Here is a 27,166-nt window from a genome sequence, read left to right as displayed (position 1 = left end):
ATAAATTTAAAAATGACTACACTTTTATAACTTTTATACAGTTACCTGCTTTATGCTTTGTTCACATATACAGTGCATTGTGAAAGTATTTGCCCCCCTTGAACTTTTCTACCTTTTGCCACATTTCTGGCTTCAAACATAAAGATATAAAATTTAATTTTTTTGGGAAGAATCAACAAGTGGGACAAAATCATGAAGTAGAACGAAATTTATTGGATATTTTAAACTTTTTTAACAAATTAAAAACTGAAAAGTGGGGCGTGCAATATTATTCGGCCCCTTTACTTTCAGTGCAGCAAACTCACTCCAGAAGTTCAGTGAGGATCTCTGAATGATCCAATATTGTCCTAAATGACTGGTAATGATAAATAGAATCCACCTGTGTGTAATCAAGTCTCCGTATAAATGTACCTGCTCTGTGATAGTCTCAGGGTTCTGTTTCAAGTGCAGAGAGCATCATGAAGACCAAGGAACACACCAGGCAGGTCCAAGATACTGTTGTGGTGAAGTTTAAAGCCGGATTTGGATACCAAAAGATTTCCCAAGCTTTAAACATCTCAAGGAGCACTGTGCAAGTGATCATATTGAAATGGAAGGAGTATCAGACCACTGCAAATCTACCAACACCCGGCCGTCCCTCTAAACTTTCATCTCGAACAAGGAGAAGACTGATCAGAGATGCAGCCAAAAGGCCCATGATCACTCTGGATGAACTGCAGAGATCTACAGCTGAGGTGGGAGAGTCTGTCCATAGGACAGCAATCAGTCATACACTGCACAAATCTGGCCTTTATGGAAGAGTGGCAAGAAGAAAGCCATTTCTCAAAGATATCCATATAAAGTCTTGTTTGAAGTTTGCCACAAGCCGCCAGGGAGACACATCAAACATGTGGAATAAGGTGCTCTAGTCAGATGGAACAAAAATCGAACTTTTTGGCCACAATGCAAAACGATATGTTTGACGTAAAAGAAACACAGCTCATCACCCTCAAAACACCATCCCCACTGTCAAACATGGTGGTGGCAGCATCATGGTTTGGGCCTGCTTTTCTTCAGCAGGGACAGGGAAGATGGTTAAAATTGATGGAAAGATGGACGGAGCCAAATACAGGTCCATTCTGGAAGAATACCTGTTGGGAGTCTGCAAAAGACCTGAGACTGGGACGGAGATTTATCTTCCAACAAGACAATGATCCCAAACATAAAGCAAAATCTACAATGGAATGGTTCAGAAATAAACGTGGTGTTAGAATGGCCAAGTCAAAGTCCAGAACTGAATCCAATCGAGAATCTGTGGAAAGAGCTGAAAACTGCTGTTCACAAACGCCCTCCATCCAACCTCAATGAGCTCGAGCTGTTTTGCAAGGAAGAATGGGCAAGAATTTAAGCCTCTCGAAGTGCTAAACTGGTAGAGACATACCCCAAGCGACTTGCAGCTGTAATCACAGCAAAAGGTGGCGCTACAAAGTATTAACTCAAGGGGGCCGAATAATATTGCACACCCCACTGTTCAGTTTTTTAATTTGTTAAAAAAATTTAAAATATCCAATAAATTTCGTTCCACTTCACTATTATGTCCCACTTGTTGTTGATTCTTCCCAAAAATAGAATTTTATATCTTTATGTTTGAAGCCAGAAATGTGGCAAAAGGTAGAAAAGTTCAAGGGGGCCCAATACTTTCACAATGCACTGTACAATTGACATCCATTTTTAATGGATCCAGTAAAAAAAAAAGACATATTAATAAACGGATGCAGAATCATGCTAGACTAAACCCAAAGCTTCTAATATTAAATGGATCCGTAAACTTTTATTTCATTGTATCTGTTTTCATCCTTTCTTTTTCTGTTTCGACCATTTGTATAATCATTTTTTACATGGACTTTTATGTTTAAAAAAAAAAGGAAGTGTCTCTTCCATCCCCTATCTATTTTTGGACGGAAGGAAAAATATATGCAGAATATGTTTATTTTTTTGGGATAGTCAAAAAAAAAAGGATGGAACAAAGGCAGACTGATGACATGCACTCTTCAAAATTGAAAGTGCAACACCAAGAAGGAAAAGTCGTGGAAATATGGGAATCACAGGATCAGTAGACATGTTTGTGATATGCAAATGATGGAAAAATGGAGACCTTTTCAAAATATTTTGATTTATTATCGAGTATGAGCGCCGTGTGCAGAAATCCCCGCACTTACACACCTTGCATGCTATCAGTGGGTTTATTAACCCTGTAAGGTAGCGCTATTCCTCACGCTGGGGGGAATACTCGCTTCACCGGATCAATTAAAGCACACATGCAACGTTTTCTGGTAATATGAAGACCAGCAGTTTATTACACATCATAAACTGCTCATAACATAGTCCATCTCAGTGGCTCGCAGGAATGTTACACATGTATCCTAGAGCCTTTTCAGTGGCAGCTATGCTCGCTTGGCTTGAAATACAGACTTCAGCAAGGTACAGCATCAATATTCACTTAAAGCGCCGATTTACCTTTGCCGGGTCTCAGCTGCTTCTATCAGCTCTGTTCTGCGACAGCTGTGGCTTTAAGGCTCGTCAGACGTAGTCTCCAGGCCACGTGCCTTCCACGGCTACTGGTATCTCAGACACAGGGATCCAGCCTCTTGCCTTCCAAGGCTACTGGTATCCCAGACACATGGATTCAGGCCTCTGCCTTCCAGGCTAATGAAGTCCCAGGCACAGGGACCAGGCTTCTTGCCTCACCAGGCCTCTCTCTCCCTAATTCAAAAACCTCCAGGATTTATATATCCTTTTGTGCACACAGGACCTGTGATGTCACAGTCATGTGATCAGTCACCTGAGGGGGAGGTAAATGGTCAGCTAGAACACACCCCCTGGACATTTTAGCAATGCAGCAAGCCGCTGCATTACAACCCGTTCAAAACCTTTGACGTATATTTACATCAAATTTAGTGTCCCTGCCTTTGATACCGGCTCTGGCCCTGAGCTCACATCTTTCCCTGCTCTTGATGGCTGATTTAATCAGCTATCATGTGCCTCGAACAGCTGCAGGTGGGTCTGAGATCCAGTTAAGTGCTGCTGTCAATCACTTACAGCGGCATTTAGCAAACGCCGGCTGAAAGTGCGTCACAAGTCCCGCCCTTGTCATGTGATTGTAGGACGCCGATGGGTTGTCATGACAGCAGGAGGTCTATAGAAGACCCCCGTACCTGTTATTGTGAATCTCCTATGAATGCCGGCTCTTGGCATTGTTGGCATTGTTTCTATCCCAAAATGGTAACAATAAAAACGTTAGCTCAGGGTGCGAAAAATAAGACCTCACCCAGCCCCAGATCCCGAAAAATAGAGACACTACAGGTCTCAGAAAATGGCGACAAAAGCAAAAAATGTTTTTCTTACAAATTTCGGATTTTTTAATTTCACCACTTAAATACAAAAGAACTTATACATGTTTGGTATCTGCGTACTCGTACTGACCTGGGTATTCATATTGCCAGGTCAGTTTTAGCATTTAGTGAACATGGTAAGTAAAATAAAAAAAAACCAATTGTGGAATTACACTTTTTTTTGCATTTTCACCGCACTATAATTTTTTCCCGCCTTTTTTCAGTACTATATATGGTAAATTCAATGATGTCATTCAAAAGTGCAACTCGTCCCACAAAAAATAAGCCCTCACGTGGCCATATTGACGGAAAAATAAAAAAGTTATGGCTCTGGGAAGAAGGGGAGCAAAAAACGAAAGCGCAAAAATGGAAAGTCCACAGGTCATGAAGGGGTTAAAGGTCATTCTGAGTAATATTCTGACACACTGCACTTGGGCTCCTGGAACTCATTTTTTTTGCTTTCCATTTGTGTCTACTCCAAATAGATAATAAAAACGGAAATAAAAACAGACAGACATGTGAACACAGCCTTACACAAAAATGTACCTATACCCCATATGGGGTGTATTTGAATATTTATTTTAAAATACTGTATATTATAATTTACAGTAAATGTTGTTTTCAATATAGCTATACTGTAACCCAGCAGTATAAAGCATGCCCCATGGGTGCTATAAGCATAGACAGGCTGTATTTCATTTTCACATTAATCTGTGAAGAAATATATTTCTTTCAGAAATGGGTGTTTGAATAGGATTTGGATGCTAAAAATTTTGCATTGATGGTCACTTTCTCTACATCTCATATAACATACAGAAGCATAATATTTCTTGAATTTTCCACAATGGGCTTATTCAGATGAGTGAAGTGCACTTTAATGGCTCCCAAGTTCCTCTCTAGCGTTGCCGAAATCTCATCACCCTCCAAAAGTAACCTATTTTCTGGAGTATTTTATACACTCCGTGTTCACGGATCACTTAGCCCCTTTTCTGTGTCCTTCAGTATACTTTTTATGGAGGTATTATTTGACATTAAAGAGTTAGTCTGTCAACAGCCGTTAAATTAGGTTTTTGTTCCGGTTGAGTAGAACTTTGCTGTGGATATTCAGTCATTGCCAACTCTTCTCGCTTCATGACATCCCCTGCAAAATCCTGCCATATAAAAATTGTCTGGAAATTATTCTTAGGACAATATTATTAAGCTTTGTACTGAACAATTAAATAAATTAAGCATTATATATTAATTAAAGCATTGAATTTTCTTTGCATTTTTACATCGATGTCCACTAGTAAAGTTATCTATTTTTATGCTCTTGTCCTGAATAGTACTAACCAATTTAACGTGCATAATGCTTTTTAACCTAATCTTTTCCACTGCGCACTGCCATTTGTTCAAGGATTCCAAACACTTTATGGTCCAGTTGGTTTTAGTTGTGAAACTGCCCTTTCATTTGAGTTTTCCAATGAAATGTGTATTAAAATATTTTAAAATTGAAAGAGGGAAAAATGAACTATTGCAGGTAATTTTCTGGAAATTATCATGTATACGTTGATTATTTTATGTATTCTTCACCCCTCCACCCCTTTAAATTTTGTCTGTCTGTTGTGGAGATATTTGAAATCAAAGTATTTAGCACATAATGAGTTAACTTTTTTAAGTCCAACTGGGTGTTAAGAGACAGTTTTCACTGGGGGCGTGTACTCCTTCTCCCTGTATGATGCTGACCAATCATAAGTACACAGCAATACTCAAAGGAAAGAAGGCCCCTCAGTAGCTTAGAGCAGGTTACTCAGTGTATGAGATGTAATGATACAGCCCTGATCTCCTGGTCTAACCTCCTGCGTGAGTCAGTGTAGGTAGAGGGGCAGTGCAGCTAGATTTAGTTGTGAAGTACACGCCCCCAGTGAAAACTATCTGCTTCTAGCACAACTATGTTAGAATAGCATAAACTAATCTTTTAATGTCCTGACTATCCTACATGGGTGGATAGATGGAAATCCTTACAACGGCATGCAGCTCATCAGAGATCCAGGGAATATGAGCTTTCCTAGCCCATACAACTCCTCCACATGAACGTCTTGTAGAACAGGTAATCCGATGGCGCTTCCGTTGGTGAGGGGGATTCCACTTCATATTAAGATAAAAAAGGTAGCCAACTTGAAAAATTTTAGTATTTATTTGCTGCAGTGATGATCCGACATTCAAGGTGCAAATGAAGTATACACATGAAAGAAATCAAGAGTAAAAACATGCTAAAATTGAACGGTTTAAAAATCTTTTCACAACACGTACTATAAAAGTCTTCATCAGGTGCCTGATGTGCATTACACTACCTGACAGAAGTTATGTCGCTTATCCATGTTATGTAAATAAAAGCTTATAACCTGACGTTAAATTCATCCATTGGTTTTATAAATTACTCTTTTGAAAGCTGAAACCATCCAAAATTTGGTTTAGGTTAAGAAAATAAATTGGCATCAATGCTGAAATATTGATCATTTAATGAAAACAGAATGGTCAGATTTTGGCAAGACAAAAGTTTTGTCGCCCTCAGAAAGTAATGTGATATTCAAACAAATAATTATCTTAAAATACAAATATATGTTGCATAACATTGGTGAATGAAGTTGTGGTGCTATTAGAGTCATATTTAATATTTTGTGTGACTTCCATGAGCTTGAAGGACTGTATCCATGTGGTTCAACAATGATTCATACAATTTATTAATGAAGTCCTCAGGAATAGCAAAGAATGCCATCTTACATGCCTCCCAGAGTTCATCTAGATTCTTTGGTTTTGTCTTCCAAGATTCCTCTTTCATCCTAACCCAAACATGCTCAATGATGTTCATGTCTGGTGACTGTGGGCTGGCCAGTCCTTGAACACCTTGATCTTTTTTGCCTGGAGGAACTTTGTTGTAGAGATGGATGGATGAGATGGAGCACCATCCAGCTGCAGAATTTGACCCCTTTTATGATATGGAATGTAAGAGGTAGCTAATACTTCTTGATATTTTAGGCTATTGATATTGCCTTCCACCTTGCAAATGTTTTGCACACCCCCATACTGAATGTAACCCCAGACCATGATCTTTCTACCACCAAATTTAACTGTTTTCTGGGTGTACTTTGGATCCATACGGGCTCCAGTAGGTCTCCTGCAGTATTTGCGGCGGCTGTAGTGTAATTCTACTGAAGATTCATTAGAGAAATCCACCTTCTGCCACTTTTCCAGCGTCCATCTGTTTAGCAGGCTGTGGGACTTTGCAAATGCCTTTTGTTTAGTGCTGGCTTCTGGGCACTGATTCAACCATGGAGGCCATTTCGAGACTGAATCCTACAAACTGTTCTAGTTGACACAGGGACTTGAGGTGACCAGGCCTGTTGGAGCTCTGCTAAGGTCGAAGAGGGGCTTGCTTTGGATTTTCTAACCAACAAACGTTCCTCCTCAGCAGTTGTCTTGTGGGATCTGCTGGACCTGGGCTTGTCAAACACATCTCCAATCTCTTCAAATCTTTTTTTAATTCTTTGTACTTGACTCTAAGACACATTAAAGGTGCCAGCCACCTCTGCAGTGGATCTGGTCTTCAGCCTCTTGATAATCAAGGCTTTGGTCGCAGGGTGGATTTTTGGCATGTTGTCAGAGCTCAAGTTGCAGTTCAAGTGAAGGTCTGGGGTGCTGGGTTTCTTTTTATACACACCCACTAATTAACCGATCATTTACTGAGCACTGGTGAGGATGTAAACTAGGATTGGGTGCATTATATGACCAGGCGACAAAACTTTTGTCTTGCCAAAATCTGACCATTCTGTGTTCATTAAATGATCAATATTTCAGCATTGATGCCAATTTATTTTCTTAACCGAAACCAAATTTGGGAGGGTTTCAGCTTTCAAAAGAGTAATTTATAAAACCAATGGATGAATTTAACGTCAGGTTATAAGCTTTTATTTACATAACATGGATAAGCGACATAACTTCTGTCAGGGAGTGTACTTTAAAATCTCCTTCCATCTGCTATGGTGCATACATTTTAATATATGACTACCACATTAGTGCCCACACTTTGCTAGCTACAATTTTTTCTGCAAAGACAGTAAGGGTCGTGCAGATGGCCATATTGTCGGTCCGAGTGCGATCTGACAAAACATAGGATCGGACCAATGTTATTCTATGGGGGCGTGCACATGTCTGAATTTTTCTTCAGATAGAGTCTGTCCGAGGGAAAAAATGTTGCATGTCAGAGTTTGATTCGATATTCAGATAGCACACTGTCATGCAAGCCTATGAGTGTGCGGGAAACATTGGACTGCACTTGGATGAGATCGTAGCACTGACACAATGGACAAGATGGAGACATTTTTTTCTCCATCTTCTCCTAATCTGAGAAAATCTGATCACATTATGCTCACACTCTGATTCTCACAGATGAGAAAACCTACCGCCATCTGCACCTGCCCTAACACTGTGTCCCCCACAAATAGTATGACTTACATTGCCTGCATATCTGTGCTATCCTGCCGCACAGGAAAGTACAGTGTGACAAAGTCACTGGCAGAATACTGGAGGAGAAATATGTTTCACTGAGGCTGTTAGCTTCGGTGATGTGAAACGTGGAAGTCTTCTCCTGCATATTATCTGCAGAGAGGGTTAATCGGCCATTTAAAAGGGCATGTTTTATAGGTGAATGACCATAGTGCGGGTGGGAGGTCATTAACCATATCTCCACCCCTGGGTCTGGTCTGGGCTTTAAATAGCCAACCTTTTCACTCAGATGTTGCTCAGTGTGGAAGCTAGATCCTGAGAGAGAGTAGCTTATGTTTGTGTGTTAAACTGGACCGTGTGCTATTTCTAACACTGAGTAGCCGGACCTCGGTCGAAGTAAGGACTGTTGTGTACCTTTTTCCTTTTATTTCCTGCCAGAAAGGCCATCTTTATGTTATGCACTTGGCTGTGGTTTATACTGCTTCATATAATAAACCACCAAGCCATTTAAAGAGACTGTGTCCTATATCTACCTTTGAGTGCAGCATAGCGATCAACCCTGCCACAACAGTTACATACAAGTATGCCATTAAACAGTTCTGGGCAAAGCTGTGTTCTGCAAGATGAGCAGACAGTTTGAGACTGCTCACCTTTATAGGGAAACTAACAGCTGATACATGCTGCCCTTTGCCACGGGCAGCACAATGGCATTTCAGAGAAAGACACACTTTAAAAGCTGCCGCATGGGAGACTAGTTGGAAAAGCGGTTTCTTGGCAACTTCTCCCCATCTACTGTCTGTGACTCACAGGTCTATTCCTGTACAAGCTTGCAGGGAGAGTCCAGTCACTCAAGGGGAACGGGAGTGGAGGACCCGCTGGGGACCGGCCTTTTTCGACTACTCACCTTTGTGGCTCGGTCCCTCACAGCTATTAAAGTATGTTCCTCTCTGTAACGCTGTAGCATTTCAGAGTCTAACATACCTGGCTGAAATCATACAGCCAATGTCTAATATATGCTGCCTGTGGATCGGGCAGAATGTATCAGCTGTCAGGTTCACGTTAACTGTTTCCTTTATCATAACAAACGCTATGTTACAGTATGTTGTGCTGCCACTCTATGCCAATATATACTAAGGCTGCTATTAGTGTTTTTGTAGTCCTTATAAATTAGTCCTGAGTAAACAAATTAAAGCATGTGCTTTAGATGATTGTATTATTATTCTGCATATGAGGTGAGAGGTCTTATCTCTTTTCAGCGTTTTTGTGTTACAAGCTACATTTCCACTTTCTCTTCTTTCACAGCAAGTGAACCGTCCAACCTTTGAGAAGGCATGCTACTAGTGATAATCTGTAACGCAACTCTCTGGGATTCTCTCATGCTTGAATAATAATACAAAAAGAACCTGAGCCAACCTATAACCTGTGCAATATGAACTGCTAACACCTACAAGGATAAGTGTATTGTCATCAGATAGCTCTTTAAAAGCTTTTGTGAGATTTCTTGGCTACACACTAATCCGTACATAGAGCTTGGGTTTACTTTCTTGTACTGATGGCAATTGATGCCATTGAAAGGATACGTTTTTTTAAGAAGTAATTGTCACTGAAAACACTCTGCTGCAATGCACAAGTAAGAATGAAATGTCTTGTAGGCATAGGGTATCTAACTGTAAAATACACCCAGACTTACCTGTTTTTGTCATATACCTCCACTGTATGAGATGAGATGATGGCTATCTGTGTGGCCTAAAGTGCTGCTGCAGCGCTGAAGAGTCCCGCTAATGAGGTTGGAAGTGCAGTGGGCATAAACTTATGCGGAGCAAAAGCATCAGTCGTCTTCATTACTTCTCATCCATCACCACCCTCTTCTTTATTGACAGCTTTGTCATATGCTGCATAAGGTGTGTGGGGAGCGGAAAAAGAAGACTGATGCACTTGTTGTGCCGCTCAGGCCCCAATGCTCCTCTCCTTGCTTAGTGTTTGGGAAGTATTTTTAAGGTGCATAATTTCTGCACTCATTCATCAGAAGTCTCACCTTTTGTTTTCCTTCACTTCTCGGCACACAGGATTAGGCCGAGAGATTATGATATAATTCTCTACACTCATCCCATCTCCCCTGTCAAATTGTGTTAATTTTGCTATATATATGCACACACACACACACACACACACACACACACACACACACACACACACACACACACACACACACACAGTGATTCAGTGGCCAAGTGTCTCCTGATCTGAACCCAATCAAACAACTATGGGTAATTCTGAAGGGACAAGTTGAGCATCACTCAACAGCCAGCATCCAGGCTCTGAGAGAGGTCGTTCTTAAAGAATAGAAAAAGTTAAATGATATGATATGTCGCCAACTTGTTCATTTCATACCTAAAAGTCTTGGTGCTGTCCTTGGAAATTGCGGAGGTCATACAAAATACTAGATGTAGTTGTGTTTGATGTGGGATGTATTCATTTTTTTCATTGATTTGAGTAAAACTAAAGATTTTTTAATGAGAGGTATGTTGTTCACTTTATGTTTTGGTTTATATAAATGTCATGTGAAGCTCAGTCTTGTCAAAATTTTGGAAATTGTTCTTTGTGTTCAGTGAGATTCACTTAGAATCGCCTGTGCTGTTAAAGGGTATGAATATTCAACCTCTCTCCACGCCCATGGGCACACGCGATGGCCGGCAGCAGCAGGAGTCACAGCGCGGCTCCGCTGTGTGCCGGCTATGAAGGAGAGTGAAGTCACTGCTCCCTGCGCACACAATCCAGGCGTGGGGATCAGTGACTTCCGGCAGCTGATCTCTCCTTGTGACCCGCGCATGGCAGTGACGTCATGCGTGACTCACATGGAGAGATCAGTGCGGGCAGACTGGATGCAGCACTGGAGGAGAGAAGAGAGGTGAGTAGGAGTGTTTATTTTTTTTTTATGTGCAACATGATGGGGATTAGGGGGACTATGCATACTAGGATAGGGATTAGGGGTGCCATGCATACCAGGATAGGGATTAGGGGTGCCATGCATACCAGGATGGGGATTAGGGGTGCCATGCATACCAGGATAGGGATGAGGGGTGCCATGCATACCAGGATAGGGATTAGGGGTGCCATGCATACCAGGACAGGGATAAGGAGTGCCATGCATACCAGGATAGGGATGAGGGGTGCCATGCATACCAGGACAGGGATGAGGGGTGCCATGCATACCAGGATGGAGGGGTTCCAGGCATACCAGAATGGAGGGATGCTAGGCATACCAGGATGGGGATGGGGACCACGTATAAAAGGAAGGGGGGGGGCATATATACCAGGATGGGGGATATTGTCAGAATTGGGGGACATTACCCCTATACCAGTGTCAACAGAAGACCCCCTCCCCCTTAAAAGTGCATCATGACCGCATTTTTTGCTTACATTTTTTTTTTATTTTCCTCCTCTAAAACCTAGGTGCTTCTTATAGTCAGAAAAATACGGTATATACACTGCTCAAAAAAATAAAGGGAACACTCAAATAACACATCCTAGATCTGAATGAATGAAATATTCTCATTGAATATTTTGTTCTGTACAAAGTTGAATGTGCTGACAACAAAATCACACAAAAATCATCAATGGAAATCAAATTTATTAACCAATGGAGGCCTGGATTTGGAGTCGCCCTCAAAATTAAAGTGGAAAAACACACTACAGGCTGATCCAACTTTGATGTAATGTCCTTAAAACAAGTCAAAATGAGGCTCAGTATTGTGTGTGGCCTCTAGTTCAGAGAAGAGCGACCAGAATGGTGACTGGTCTGCAAACCATGTCCTATGAGGAACGGTTGCAGGATTTGGGAATGTTTAGCTTGCAAAAAAGAAGACTGAGAGGAGACTTAATAGCTGTCTACAAATATGTCAAGGGCTGTCACATTGTAGAAGGATCATCTTTATTCTCATTTGCACAAGGAAAGACTAGAAGCAATGGGATGAAACTAAATGGGAGGAGACACAGATTAGATATTAGAAAAAACTTTTTGACAGTTAGGGTGATTAATGAGTGGAACAGGCTGCCACGAGAGGTGGTGAGTTCCCCTTCAATGGACGTCTTCAAACAGAGGCTGGACAGACATCTGTCTGAGATGATTTAGTGAATCCTGCTTTGAGCAGGGGGTTGGACCAGATGACCCAGGAGGTCCCTTCCAACTCTACCATTCTATGATTCTATGATTCTACGTGCCTGTATGACCTCTCTACAACGCCTGGGCATGCTCCTGATGAGGTTGTGGATGGTCTCCTGTGGGATCTCCTCCCAGACCTGGACTAAAGCATCCGCCAACTCCTGGACGGTCTGTTGTGCAACGTGATTTTGGTGGATGGAGCGAGACATGATGTCCCAGATGTGCTCAATCGGATTCATGTCTGGGGAACGGGCGGGCCAGTCCATAGCTTCAATGCCTTTATCTTGCAGGAACTGCTGACACTCTCCAGCCACATGAGGTCTGGCATTGTCCTGCATTAGGAGGAACCCAGTACCAAACGCACCAGCATATGGTCTCACAAGGGGTCTGAGGATCTCTCTCGGTACCTAATGGCAGTCAGGCTACCTCTGTCGAGAACATGGAGGGCTGTGCGGCCCTCCAAAGAAATGCCACCCCACGCCATTACTGACCCACTGCCAAATCGGTCATGCTAAAGGATGTTGCAGGCAGCAGATCGCTCTCCACGGCATCTCCAGACTCTGTCACGTCTGTCACATGTGCTCAGTGTGAACCTGCTTTCATCTGTGAAGAGCACAGGGCGCCAGTGGCAACTTTACCAATCCTGGTGTTCTGTGTCAAATGCCAAGCATCCTGCACGGTGTTGGGCTGTGAGCACAACCCCTATCTGTGGACATTGGGCCCTCATGGAGTCGGTTTCTAACCGTTTGTGCAGACACATGCACATTTGTGGCCTGCTGGAGGTCATTTTGCAGGGCTCTGGCAGTGCTTCTCCTGTTCCTCCTTGCACAAAGGCGGAGGTAGCGGTCCTGCTGCTGGGCTGTTGCCTCCTACGACCCCCTCCACGTCTCCTCGTGTACTGGCCTGTCTCTTGGTAGCACCTCCAGCCTCTGGACATTACGCTGACAGACACAGCAAATCTTCTTGCCACAGCTCGCATTGATGTGCCATCCTGGATGAGCTGCACTACCTGAGCAACTTCTGTGGGTTGTAGAGTCCGTCTCATGCTACCAAGAGTGTGAAAGCACAACCAACATTCAAAAGTGACCAAAACCTCAACCAGAAAGCATTGGTACTGAGATGTGGTCTGTGGTCCCCACCTGCAGAACCACTCCTTTATTGAGGATGTCTTGATTCCATCAATTGTCTATTCCATTTGCACAACAGCATGTGAAATTGATTGTCAATCAGTGTTGCTTCCTAAGTGGACAGTTTGATTTCACAGAAGTTTGATTTACTTGGAGTTATATTCTGTTGTTTAAGTGTTCCCTTTATTTTGTTGAGCAGTGTATATATATATATATATATATATATATATATAATGTAGATAAATGAATACAAATGCATCTCTCCATAAGTTTACATACGACAAATGGATTTCCGCAAGCTATAAACGTGTCACACTAAGGTATTGCATTGCGTTAGACAGCTGAATGATCCGTTGTAAAAAATCTTTTGCTAAGGTAATTGGATTTGCAGGTGACATTACACTGCCTGTGTGCCAAATGTAGTAATGGCTTTTGCAGAGACTCAGTAGTAGATTTCAGGCTCACTGTAAATTAAGCTATATAAGATAAGATAGAAACTTGGAAAGTCATGTTTTTCCATTATTTTGAATGGAAATATATTTTTAGTAAATTAGATTTAATGAGAAGTGTGGCTGCATTGAGGTGCTCATTAGCTTTGGTACACCGTGTATTCATTTCATGGAATACTGCAGGAATGGTTTGTACTTTTGAAAAGCAATACAATTACATCATCTAAAGTCATTCCCTTACAGATCAATACACAAAGCTTCTAAGTATTTTGGCTATTTTTATTCAGTCATTTTCATTGGGCCTCTGTTATTGTAATAGAAGATACACTATTAGGAATTTTTTTTTTTGCCATTATCTAAAGATGACACCGAAAGAAATATAATCCTAAAAAGTTTGGTAACAGCAACAAATAAAGAAAAATGGAGCAAGAGAAAACTAAATTACTTAAATCTTTAAAGAAGTTGTCCACTACTAGGACAATCCCTTCTCATACCCCACGCTTGGCCCCTTTGAAATAAAAAAGCTTATACTCCCCTCCAGTGCCGACGCAGTTCCAGCGGTGTCAGCACTCACGTTCCTGGGACTCTCGTGTGGTTGTTATAACACATGAGCCCGTCGCCCAATCACCACTGGTGTCACTGGCTCCGCCTTCGGAGAAATCGAACATCAAGGGGAAGTCCGGGCTGCAGCTGATCTCTGACTTCCTCTTGATGTTTGATTTGTACAAAGGCAAACTTAATATTGGTATAATTAACCCCTTACTGGCCTGGGGCGTATTAGTGCCCGTAACAGCCGCGGGTGGAATTGCGATCCACCCACGGCTGTTAAACAGTTAAATGCCGCTGTCAATCTCGGACAGCAGAATTTAACAGTGCTGCTCCGGAAGCGCGGCATTAACCCTGCCCATTGGTGACCCCGTCACGTGATCGCAGGTCACCGATGGGTGGGCATGACAGCCCAGTGGCCGGCACTCATAGCATTTCCACTGCATACAGGCGATCTGCTCATCAGATGTAACAGAGCCTATCAGATAACTGCTGCTTCTAGTCTCCTATGGAGATTATTGAAGCCTGCAGAAAGTGGGGAAAAAATGTTTTTAAAAATATAAAAAAAATATAACGTTTATATTTATAGTTACAGGTCTCAGAAAATGGCACCATTTTTTTTTTTTTTTTTTTTAGCAAACTTTGTTGTTTTTTTTCCACCGCTTAAATTAAAAAAAACTATACATGTTTGGTGTCTACAAACTCGTAATGACCTGGAGAATAATAATGGCTGGTCAGTGTTAGCATTCAGTGAACGTGGTAAAAAACAACAACCCAAAAACAACCGTGGAATTGCATTTTTTTTTTGCTATTTTACCGCACTTGGAATTTTTTTCCCGTTTTCCAGTACATGAAATGGTAAAACCAGTGATGGCATTTAAAAGTACAACTTGTCCCGCAAAAAATAAGCCCTCACATGGCCATATTGACCGAAAAATAAAAAGGCTATGGCTCTGGGAAGAAGGGGAGCAAAAAACGAAAATGCTCTGGTCATTAAGGGGTTAAAAAAGTTATAATTGATAAAACAGCTATTTGCGGGGTACAAATAATTGATTGCTTAATTTTTAGTACTTTTTCATAGGTGAATGGGGAAAACATTAATTGAGAAAGTTCTTTTCGGCCGTGTGCGATGCTGTTTAAATAATGTGTTAACTTTTTTCAGCAGTGTGTTTCATACATGTTATGCCATGTATCTATTTTTTTATATTTTCAATGAAGCAAGGTCTTTTTATTTTCTTTTTTTGAAGGCGGATGGCCTCCTTATATTTATATTAAGTATTAGTATGTAAACCATTGATATAATTTTATTTTTTTTATACATCAGTACTCTGCTGTTTGCACGCACTCGGGCAGGAGCCGTGTGCTCCTGTCTCGGGAGCCCTGGGCTCCTGTCTCGGGAGCCCTGGGCTCCTGTCTCGGAAGCCCTGGGCTCCTGTCTCGGGAGCCCTAAGCTCCTGTCTCGGAAGCCCTGGGCTCCTGTCTCGGGAGCCCTAAGCTCCTGTCTCGGAAGCCCTGGGCTCCTGTCTCGGGAGCCCTGGGCTCCTGTCTCGGGAGCCCTAAGCTCCTGTCTCGGAAGCCCTGGGCTCCTGTCTCGGGAGCCCTAAGCTCCTGTCTCGGGAGCCCTGGGCTCCTGTCTCGGGAGCCCTGGGCTTGTGTCTCGGAAGCCCTGGGCTCGTGTCTAGGAAGCTCTGGGCTCATGTTTCGGGAGCCTAGGAAAAGGTATCAAAGATACTGACTTCAAAATTATTACTAACTTTTAATTTTAATGCTTTTAATTCAACCTTTTTTCCCCCTAGGGGGACTACAAGCTTTGATCCTTTGATCATTTGCATATTGCTTTGGAATATTTCAGCTTTTAAAACATTATTGACTGCCAGGACAAAACTGACAGGTTAACTATTTGGCCTTGCTTCTGGCATGTCTTCCTTTTAGGCAGCTGCTTCTTGCAAACTTGGGGATCCATAGTCAGGCCCCTGGCTTCCATAGCAAAGCATCCCCTCCCTTTCCTTATCATGGTCACATTGCTGAGTGCAGACTGATGTAGGAAGGGAGCCCACTGCATCAGTCATTCATTTGTGGCACAGTTGCTATTTAACATATAGTTTTCTATTGAAGCACAGAATAGAGGTACCTTTGCTCGTTTTGGGAATAGGTGGTTTAACCCCTTCCAACAATCCATAGCACCCTTCCAGTGATTCATAACAATAGTGTGGCCTGTCTTTGCCTCTCTAAATGTATTCATAATTAGATTATGTTACAAAGTTTTCAGAGACCCTGATGCCAGTGATGTGTCACTTTCTGGGCTGATTGCTGTGGTCTTAAGAAAATCACTTTTATCAGCAGTAGAATATCACTAGAGAACTAATAGGCCTGCTGCTAGGTAGTCCTCCATATTCATGAGCCCTGTATAACCCTGGCTTCACCACTGATTGGCAGCTTTCTGCAAATGCACAGTGTACACAGAAAGCTGTAAATCAGTGGTGTGGACAGGGTTATATGGAGGTCAGCATTCAGAGAACGGGTAAATCTGCAGTAGATAAAGCAGTGATTTTATCAAAATGGTAGTAAGCAGCTCCATAAGTCACACATCACTGGAATCACTGCTTTCTAGTGGGATAGCATAAACCTGCTGACAGATTCTTTTTATCAATCAGATTTCCTGTCCTTAATATGATGTAGAATGGTATAAATGTACATCTTGCATGATTCTACTGCATAGTAAATTCTTTATTTTTTTCCACAGGGACATGAAAGGAATCATAGTCACCTTAAGTGACAGTGGTCATTTACAATGCTCCTACTTCGGAACAGATCCGTCGCTTTTTCAAGCTCCTAAAGTGGAATCCAGGGATGTAAATTATGAAGAGCTGGATACTGAAATGAAAGAACTTCAGAGAATGATCAAAGAAGCTACAAAAACACAAGGTCAGCAAATTTACTACATTCAAAATATAAGGTCTTGAATGTGAATGCAAAAGTATAGTGACTTCACTGCTTTCTGTGTCTTCTATCCTTGGATTACGATATCGGAGAGAATGAGACACAGGACAGGATGTATGTGTCAAACAAGCTCTAACTTTATTACAAAGCATAGGGTTTATATACACCCTGAAGGCAGCAAACGGATTTACCATATATGGTCTGATTATACAATTTAGCACACAAAGACTGGTTTCTGTTCTCGTGATGCTTATGCTCGTGTTGAAACATTTAATCGGATACATTTATTCAGACACATTTAATCAGATACATTCTGATGACTAGCAAGGACACGTTAGTCTCTATTGATACAAGGAAGGAACATTTAGCTGTTGTTTTGACCTAAAGTAACTGTCAGACTTATATAGCATAGATGGGGCCTTTAAACTTGAGGGACCTCATCTTCTGCTATAACATTCCGTCCTTTTGTTCCTTCATTTATCAATATGAATTTTTATATTTTCTTTTAGTACAACGCTGAATACTCATTAGAAAAAAACTTAAAAACCAAATAAACCGCAAGACACATTAGCAAAACCTGAAAAATAGCTTGCACTATACCAGCCAACCACCCACCGATACCTTTAAACCAATTAACGGGATTTAGAAAGTAAAAGGTGTTTGCCCACCAGGAATCCTGATTCTTGAGGTTGGCCTCATCATAAAGTCTCCTTAATTTTTGTTTTGTTACGAGGTACCCGCTCCCCTCCTTTAAATGCTATATACAACCTGGGAATTATTTGACCCGTCAGGTTCCCTTGTCACCAGGGAAATTTTGTCCACCCTACTACGGGAATCCCAACAGTGGTATTCCACAATCTCTGTGTGGCATTATTGGCCCAAGTATCTGAACAGTTCACCCAAAAGTTTATCTCTTCCCATGAGATTGGAACAGCGAGAAAGGGTATGCTAGTGGATGTCACAGGGGCATGTGTACATATCCAACAATTAGCAATAGTCTGGTTTTGCTCCTTTAGTCCATCGATTAGAGCAAGATGGTGTTTAATGAATCTATTGTCGCCTCCATCTGTAGTGCCCAACGTAGTCCATGCACCTGTGGTCGCAAGGATGCAGGTAAGTATGAACAATGTCTTCATTCTTTGTCTGCTGGTTCTCCTAGTATCTTTTTGCAATGGGACGCGTGGATCCAGGCCTCTTTTCCCTCTAGCTTAACGGCTGTGCTTGTGGTCAGCAGAACTTGAAAGGGTCCGTCTGTTAGAACTCTCCTGTTAGGTGTTTTTATCTTGCTGGTCACATGACCTTTTTTGCCTATTTTATCCTGCTCCGCCCTCCTGGCCTTGCTGGACTTCATTGTAATTTCTACTCTTAAGCTAGCCTGGTGCTTAGTTACCTTTCTCAGTTAGTTTAGCTAGGTCTTCGGACCTTTATGTTCTATGTTGTGTGTTTGTCTTTTACTGCTACAATCTCTGCTAGGAGGTGTCCAACTTTATCCCAGTCCCTAGTTCTTGTAGGGATCCCTCCCTGGCATCTATAGGTCTTCGTACAGACTAGCCGAGGACTTTAGCGGATCTGATCGCAGGATCAGGTTCCCCGTTACATCGTAGGGATCTAGCTTAGTTCTATTGTAGGGACAGATCTCCTTTCTTTCCTTAGTGCTTGTAGCAGATCATAACACCGTCAAACCGTGGATCTAGGCTTTTCCTCACGTGTCTTTTTATAACCACCCAGTCTCCAGGTTGCAGTGTATGGCTGCTAGAGTCTTGATCTGGATCTGGAAGAGAACTGAAGACATTATCATGTATTTGCTTAATCTTTTTGTGTAAAGCCCTCACGTAGGAACTTAGCACATGGTTGTTCATTTCTAATGCTTGCGGATAGAAACACCCTAGGCTGGGTACGTTGCCAAACAATATCTCATATGGAGAGAGTCCAGTCTTTTTATTGGGCGTATATCTTACTGAAAACCGAGCAAGCGGTAAACAATCCGGCCATGGTTTTCCTGTTTCAGCCATGGCTTTCTGAATTTTTAATTTCAATGTCCCATTCAGTCTTTCCACTTTACCACTACTTTGCAGGTGATATGGGGTGTGGAATGCTTGTTGAATTCCTAGAGCTGACATGACTTCATTCATTATTTCACCTGTGAAGTGTGTACCTCTGTCACTCTCAATTACCTCTGGTACCCCATACCTGCAGACCACCTCCGCAAGCAGTTTCTTTGCGGTTGCCGCAGCCGTGGCTTTGGCAATCGGGAAAGCCTCTGGCCATCCTAAGAACAAATCAATACAGACCAACACATATTCCCATGATCCTGACTTTGGCAGCTGAATATAATCAATTTGCAGTCTCTGGAATGGAAAGAGGGGCCGGGGGTGTGTGTTTGGGTGGTGTTTTAACTACTCTACCCTGATTATGTGTAGCACATATCATGCACCCTTTTATTAGTTGTTCAATACAGGTGGAGAATCCTGGTGCCACCCAATGTTTCTGCATCTCACTCATCACAGCCGTTTTAGATTGATGTGTCGGCCCATGTAGCATCTGGGCAGCCGCTGGGTACAGTGCCCTTGGAAGGCATCGTCGTGTCCCTTTCCCCCATACCGCATTTGCTTCATTCAGGCATGCACCTTCCTTTAACCACTTATCAACCTCCTCCTTTTGAGCCTGAGCCTGCATTTGGGATAAGATGTCCTCCGACACAAAGGGGTTTTTAGGGGCACTTAACTGACTTACTGTTAGCCCTTGTTGCGGCTTACAGGCTGCTGTTTTTGCTGCTGCATCTGCCATCGCGTTTCCTCTACTCACCTGGTCGGTGCATCTGGTATGTGCTCTTACCTTTATGACAGCTACTTTTTTGGGTAGTTGTAGTGCATCAATTAACTGCTGGACCGCATCAGCATTCTTTATGGGGTGTCCTGCTGCCGTCAGGAAACCTCTTGACTTCCATATGGGACCAAAATCTTGCGATATACCGAATGCGTACCTAGAATCCGTGTAAATGTTAACAATACTACCTTCTGCTAGTTTACAGGCCTCGGTTAGGGCCCTAAGTTCGGCCTCTTGAGCCGATTGGTCTGGGAGCATTGGTTCTGCCTTGATTACTGCATTGAGGGAGACAACTGCATATCCAGTATGGAAAGTACCCGAATCGTCCTGATGACGGGATCCATCTACAAAAAATTCAAAATCTGCATTTTCTAATTCATGTTCAAATACAGTAGGTAAACCTGCCGTTTCTTGTGCCATCATTTGTACACAGTCATGAGGAACTTCCTCTCTTGGATCTTCCTTAAAAAGCACAGTACCTGACCCCTCCTTTAGATCCAAGAGCGGTAACAAAGTTGCTGGGTTCAAAGTAGTACACCTCTGTAAAGAAACATTGGGAGGCATTAACAGTGCACATTGTTACCTGAGATGACGTGCTGCTGAGAGGTGAGCGGGTTGCACCTGGTTCAATATAGTGTAGACATCATGAGGTGTTAGAATGGTGAGCGGGTGGTCAAGAACAATGTCTGCGGATTTATGGAGTAATAGTCCAACAGCATGCAGAGCACGTACGCAGGATGGTGCACCTCTGGCTACCGCATCTAATCTGCCACTAAAGTAGGCAACAGGTCTCTGATTATCACCGTGTGTTTGAGTTAAAACTCCTGCTGCATGTCCAGCTTGTTCATGAAGGTACAGAGTAAATGGGAGCTCATAATTAGGGGTACCCAAAGCTGGAGCGGCCAAAATATGTTTTTTAAGAGAATAAAAACAGTCTATTGCCTCTGATGTTAGTTCAAAAGGTGTAGAGGTAAGACAGTCATAAAGGGGCTGCATCAAAACAGAGACGGCATGAATCCACTGTCTGCAATAGGAAACAAGTCCATGAAAAGTTCTGAGGGCTGCAACATTGTTAGGGACGGTGAATGCCTGTACTGCTTGTTTGCGTGCATTTGTTAAATGACGGGCTCCTGGTGTAATGCAATGTCCCAAAAAGGTGACTGAAGATTTACAAAACTGAAGCTTATCTTTCGATGCCTTGCAGCCAGCTCGATAGAGAAACAACATAAGTGATATAGTTGCACTATGACATTGTTTCCTGGAGGGGGCACAAATGAGCAGGTCATCGACATATTGCAAAACAACGATATGTGGTTCAGACCATCCTTCGAGTATTTCCTGCAGACTTGCAGTGTACATGGTGGGGGAGTTCTGGGCACCCTGAGGCAACACTGTCCATGTATATTGACTGCCCTGGAACGTGAAAGCAAACAAGTACTGGCCGTCAGGATGTAATGGTACACTGAAAAATGCATTTGCCAAATCGACCACTGAAAAGCAAAGAGAGTTAGAAGGTATATGTGACAAAAGAGTATGCGGGTTGGGCACAACTGGTGTTAGAAGTTCTGTGGCTTTGTTAACCAACCGAAGGTCATGGACCATTCTATATGCGGCTGGTTGTCCTGGCACGCTCTTTTTCTTTACTGGGAACAGAGGAGTGTTGCAAGGGGACTGGGTTTTGACTAGGACTCCCCTGTGTAGTAATTTTTGGACTTGCTGGGCTATGGCATTCTCCTGAGCCGAGCTAAGGGGATACTGCCTCTGTTGAGGTAAGATTGCTCCTGGTTTTAATTTCACCATTACTGGTTGAACTCTTAACCTACCGACATCTGTTTTGTCTGAGGCCCAAAAGTCATGTGGCACAGCATGCTCCAATATCTGGGGAAACTCATTTTTCTCTTCTATTCCTGCAATATCTAGCGACATAATTTTGCAAAGGGTACTTGGTTTTAAACCTGGGGTCATGGTGACGGTGCCATCGGGATGATATTCAATATGTGCTTGTAATTGGGACAACACATCATTTCCCAATAGATTACATTGGCCTCGGGGCGATACCATGAGCTGACTATGTACAGTAGCTCCTTGAATTTGCAGGGAATTCTCTTGGTGACAGGGAGCAGGACAGACGGGGAATTGAAGGGGGTGGCAATGACATGATGTGAAAAATCAGTGTCAGTGTATGGCCAATCACCTCGCGTAATTACTGAATTGTCGGCCCCCGTATCTACTTGGAAATCGATTTCATGTCCCCCTGGTAGGTTCACCTGCACTATACAACTGGGAGTTGGGGGTAAGGAGATGAGGGGGTTCATGTGCAAGCTTCCCTTATCCTATTGGGGTGTTGTTTGGTCGGCTGGAGGACCCGTACTCTGAGCATTTGGATACGGGTTGGTCCTACAGTCCTTTCTAAAATGTCCTGGCTTTTTACATCCGTAACATAGTCTCTGTCCTCCTCCTGCAGTCCGTCCTTTGTCTCTGTTGTTTCTAGGGGTAGTCTCTACTATGTGTACTCTGGCAGCTCTCTTTGCCTGCGCTATGTCATGCTGTGCCCCCTGGGCTATTCTAGCCAAATCCTGTGCTTTCACTGATCTCCAGTCTGGTCTACTTGCTTTTACCTTCTCTGCAATCTCCTTCTTTAGTCCATTCATCCATTCATGAAAGCACTTGCTAATACCCTCTCACTAGTCTTATTTTCGGGAATAAATCCCATTTCTGACCAAGTTCTCTTTAATGCCCAAAAGTAATCTTTGGGGTCTTGTTCCTTACCTTGAACCCGGTCTTCTAGTGTAACCTGCCTCTCTGCCTGTCTGTCTTTACATGCCTTTACCAACGCTGCTGCGAATAGGACTCCGGCTGCTGCATCATTAGATTCTGCATCTACGGGTCCGGTCCTATTGGCATACTGTTTTTTTGTCTCATCTATCAACCTATCATAGCGGGCTTCATCTGCCAATTTTCCCTTAATTACCCCTTGTAAATCCAACCTAGTTGCATTGTACTTATCCTGTATGGTTCTTATCATTCTGGCAAAACCCATCGGGGACTGGGACGGATCTGGCAACTGGGAAATCAACTCCAATTGTTCTGAGGGACTCCATGGTCTATACATTAACATTGTACGGGTTTCTTGACCTGGAACAACTGCGTCCCCTACTGCTGCTGCTGCTGCTACTGCTCCCGGTGCTCCTGGCACAACTACCGTTCTCATTGGGAATAGACTAGCTGGGTGGGGTCTCGGTCCTCCACATGCCACACAGATGTCTACTGTCAAGGGGTTCTGCTGTCCACATCTGGGGCAAACCCAGCAATTGGGTTCCTGGGAATTCTGGTACTGGGGTGGGGGTGACGTCGGGGGCAGATAGGGAGGAAAATCTGTCATTCCGGTTTTTGTCAGTCTGTAACATCCGTCTCCTAGTTCTTCAATCTTTCCTTCAAAATGAGAGCATGCATTCATCCATACATCCACTGTCTTCAACAGACCCTTATCTTTCAGCCATCCATGATAGGAGTTAAAGAAGGATTTCCATTTCTCTCCATTCATCTCTCCATTTTCATTCATTCCCGCTTTACACAATATTTTGTCAATTCCAATCAGTGCCTGTTTCCCTTCTCTGCGTACTACTAAGTCTTTGGCAGTAATGCCTTCTTTGGCATTTTGGTTCCCCATTCTTTCGGTTCTCCTCAGTTAGCGTAGACTCCTCAGTCACTTAGACAATGGGCCACAAAGGTTTCTGAACCACACCACTACTTGCCCTCCAGGCATTATACGCCAACCAGAAAAACAGACCAAAAACACCGATCCCGAGACACACCCACAACACAATCATCGGATCCATGCTGTCATTCTTAAGTTTTTCCAAAGGATAGAAGGCAGGACTGACAATTTATCTGAGGGGATTCTACTGGTTCAAAGGGACCTGAGCCAGACAACAATCTGTGAATTACCTGGGAGCCGACCGCTCGGGGGTGAGGGAGTCTCTTCTAGGTAGTGATATGCTTTAGGTAGAATATAACAGTTATTCTTACCTCAGCGCTGTATATATCACCAACAGAGAGCTTCACTCGTCCCACGTCTCGGACCGGTCGAGCACCCCTGGGTAGATTAACTCAGGTCCCTGTTCGGGCGCCAGCTGACGTCACTGCTTTCTGGGTCTTCTATCCTTGGATTACGATATCGGAGAGAATGAGACACAAGACAGGATGTATGTGTCAAACAAGCTCTAACTTTATTACAAAGCATAGGGTTTATATACACTCTGAAGGCAGGAAACGGATTTACCATATATGGTCCGATTATACAATTTAGCACACAAAGACTGGTTTCTGTTCTCGTGATGCTTATGCTCGTGTTGAAACATTTAATCAGATACATTTATTCAGACACATTTAATCAGATACATTCTGATGACTAGCAAGGACACGTTAGTCTCTATTGATACAAAGAAGGAACATTTAGCTGTTGTTTTGACCTAAAGTAACTGTCAGACTTATATAGCATAGATGGGGCCTTTAAACTTGAGGGACCTCATCTTCTGCTATAACAATAGCTTAGCAACTAATTTGATTATTGGTTTTGTAACTGCACTGGAAAAATACCAACTGCTTCCCATAGGTGACTGCCCCACCTTTTGGCCAAACACATTTAGAGAGAATCTGTCATTAGTATCAACCCCCCCAAGCCGTTCATATGGGCCATGTATGTATAGAAAGTTATATACAATGATACAATGCTACCTTTAAATCTGTGATCCGATGTCTTACACCTTAACAGCTCAGTTATATATATCAGCCAGACATTCATCTCCCTGAGAATCTGCCCCCAGAGCTTATTTTAAATGAAAGGGGGGCAATACCAGTGTGAGACATGTGATGACAGTTAAAATAATTCTCGGCAGAACTGATCTTTGTCTCAATACACACACACCTGCAGCTGCAGCTCTCCTCTCAAAGTTCTGCTGCATAGCTGTATCTGATTACAGTTAACACTGTTTCAGCTTCCATCTCACAGACAGCAAGTGTGGGGAATAGGGACAGTAGAGCAGAACGTTTATCTCATTACAAATACATCTGCCACTGTACTTCTCCCCTCACAGTGTGCTCTTAGCTCTGTTGTACTGCCCCTTCCTTCCACACTAGCTGTGTGAGATGAACGCTAAAGATGTGTTCATTGTAGTAAGGCACATCACTGCAGCTGATCTGACAGCAGAAGAGAAGAGCTGCAGCTGCAAATGTTTTTAATGAGACAAAGTTCGGCTCTGCTGTACTGTGCTACTTTATAACCACACTCCTCTCTGCAGTCAGATTCTCAAGGAGATCTGTGTCCAGCCCATAGATCTTAACAGTTTGTTTACATATAATTTTAGAACAAAAACGTGGATTTATCTGGAATAAGACATCTGATTGCAGATATCAAGGTGTCCTTTTATTCAACTTTCTATTTTTATCATGTTTTACATATGTCGATCATATTTTTTTATTGTACTATTTGTTTAAAAGCAAAGGTGACGCAGCTCAAGACATATCTAGGGCTAGCTAACACCTGGGTTATAAATGTAGGGTATGCCTCTATAATATAACATACATATACTGTATGTTATCCAGCATAATATTAATACCACCTGCCTAATCCTGTGTAGGGCCCCTCCTGCTATCAGGATTGTTCTGAACTGTAGAAGTATAGACTCCACAAGACCTCTGAAGGGGTTTTGTGGTATCTTGTACCAAGACATTAGCAGCAGATCCTGTCATATTAAATTGCCGTCCAAACTGCAGGCATCATGTTATAGAGCAGAATATGCTGAGCGGATTGATATGTAGTTTTGTGGGAACAGATTCAGTGTAACTTGTGTTTTATGCATTTACAGTAGTGTTCAAAATAATAGCAGTCCAATATGACTAACCAGATTAATCACTGTGTTTGGTATAAATTATATTACCACATGTCAAACAATTTACCAGTTGGTGCAGTAGATTCTAAGAAAACCAACAGACTCCGCATTGATGATCTGCATGTTTTTGATTCTGTGTATTTGAGTAATTAATTGTAAGGGTGTGTGTTCAAAATAATAGCAGTGTGGAGTTCAATTAGTGAGGTCAATCATTCTGTGAAGAAACAGGTGTGAATCAGAAGGGTGAAGCCAGCACATGTTGTACATGCATTTCTCCTTGAAAGCCTGAGATGGGTCATTTGAGACATTGTTCAGAAGAACAACGTACTTTGATTAAAAAGTTGATTGGAGAGGGTAAAACTTTTAAAGAAGTTCAGAGAATGATAGGCTGTTCAGCTAAAATGATCTCCAATGCTTTAAAACGGAAAGCAAAACCAAGGAGACGTGAAAGAAAACGGAAGACTATCATTCAAATCAATCGAAGAACAGCCAGAATGGCAAAGGCTCAGCCAATGATCAGCTCCAGGATGATCAAATACCGTCTCAAGTTACTTGTGAGTACTTTGACAGTTAGAAGACGCCTGTGTAAAGCTAATCTCATAGCAAGAAGTCCCACTGTTAAAAAAAAAAAAAAAAAAAAAAAGACATGTACTGAAGTGGATACAATTTGCCAAAGAACACATCAGTTGGCCTAAAGAGAAATGGAGAAATATTTTGTGGACTGATGAAAGTAAAATTGTTCTTTGTGGGTACAAGGGCCGCAGATAGTTCATCAGACGACCCCCAAACTCTGCATTCAAGCCACAGTACACTCTGAAGACAGTGAAGCATGGTGGTGCAAGCATCATGATATGGGCATGTTTCTCTTACTATGGTGCCGGACCTATTTACCACATGCCAGGGATCATGGACCAGTTTGCATATATTATACTTGAAGAGGTTATGTTGCCTTACGCTGAAGAGGATATGCCCTAGAAATGGGTGTTTCAACAAGACAACAACCCTAAACACACCAGTAAACAAGCAAAATTTTGGTTCCAGTCCAACAAAATTGGAGTTATGGAGTGGCCAGCCCAATCCCCGGACCTTAATCCGATAGAACACTTGTGGCGTGACATCAAAAATGCTGTTTTTGAGGCAATGCCAACAAATGGCAAAAATTGTGACATGTAATCAATGCATCCTGGGCTGGAATAACAGTTGACAGGTGCCAGAAGTTGGTTGACTCTATGCAACATAGATGTGAAGCAGTTCTAAAAAAACTGTGGGAATACAACTAAATATTAGGCTAGTGATTCACAGGAATGCTAAATACTCAAAATAAAGAGTACATATTGTGAGTTTGTAAAGACAAATGCAGACACTGCTG

The 27,166-nt window shown here is 42.5% G+C and overlaps 1 protein-coding gene across 6 annotated transcripts in view; it reads left to right on the top strand.

Annotated features, from left to right (window-relative positions):
- BBS9 (Bardet-Biedl syndrome 9) overlaps positions 1–27,166 on the top strand; it is a 590,293-nt gene that overhangs the window by 310,069 nt on the left and 253,058 nt on the right. For all 6 annotated transcript variants that reach the window (XM_073678269.1, XM_073678271.1, XM_073678273.1 and 3 more), the window contains one exon: positions 16,884–17,065. In XM_073678269.1, the coding sequence (XP_073534370.1) occupies positions 16,884–17,065 (182 nt within the window). The remainder of the gene's footprint in view (positions 1–16,883; positions 17,066–27,166) is intronic.

This window comes from Phyllobates terribilis, unplaced genomic scaffold (assembly GCF_046119375.1).
Source record: "Phyllobates terribilis strain yellow unplaced genomic scaffold, ASM4611937v1 Scaffold_4__5_contigs__length_816908805, whole genome shotgun sequence".
NCBI classification, from domain to species: Eukaryota; Metazoa; Chordata; class Amphibia; order Anura; family Dendrobatidae; genus Phyllobates; species Phyllobates terribilis.
Note: the sequence above shows the minus strand (reverse complement) of the source record. Positions and strands in the feature narration are given on the sequence as shown.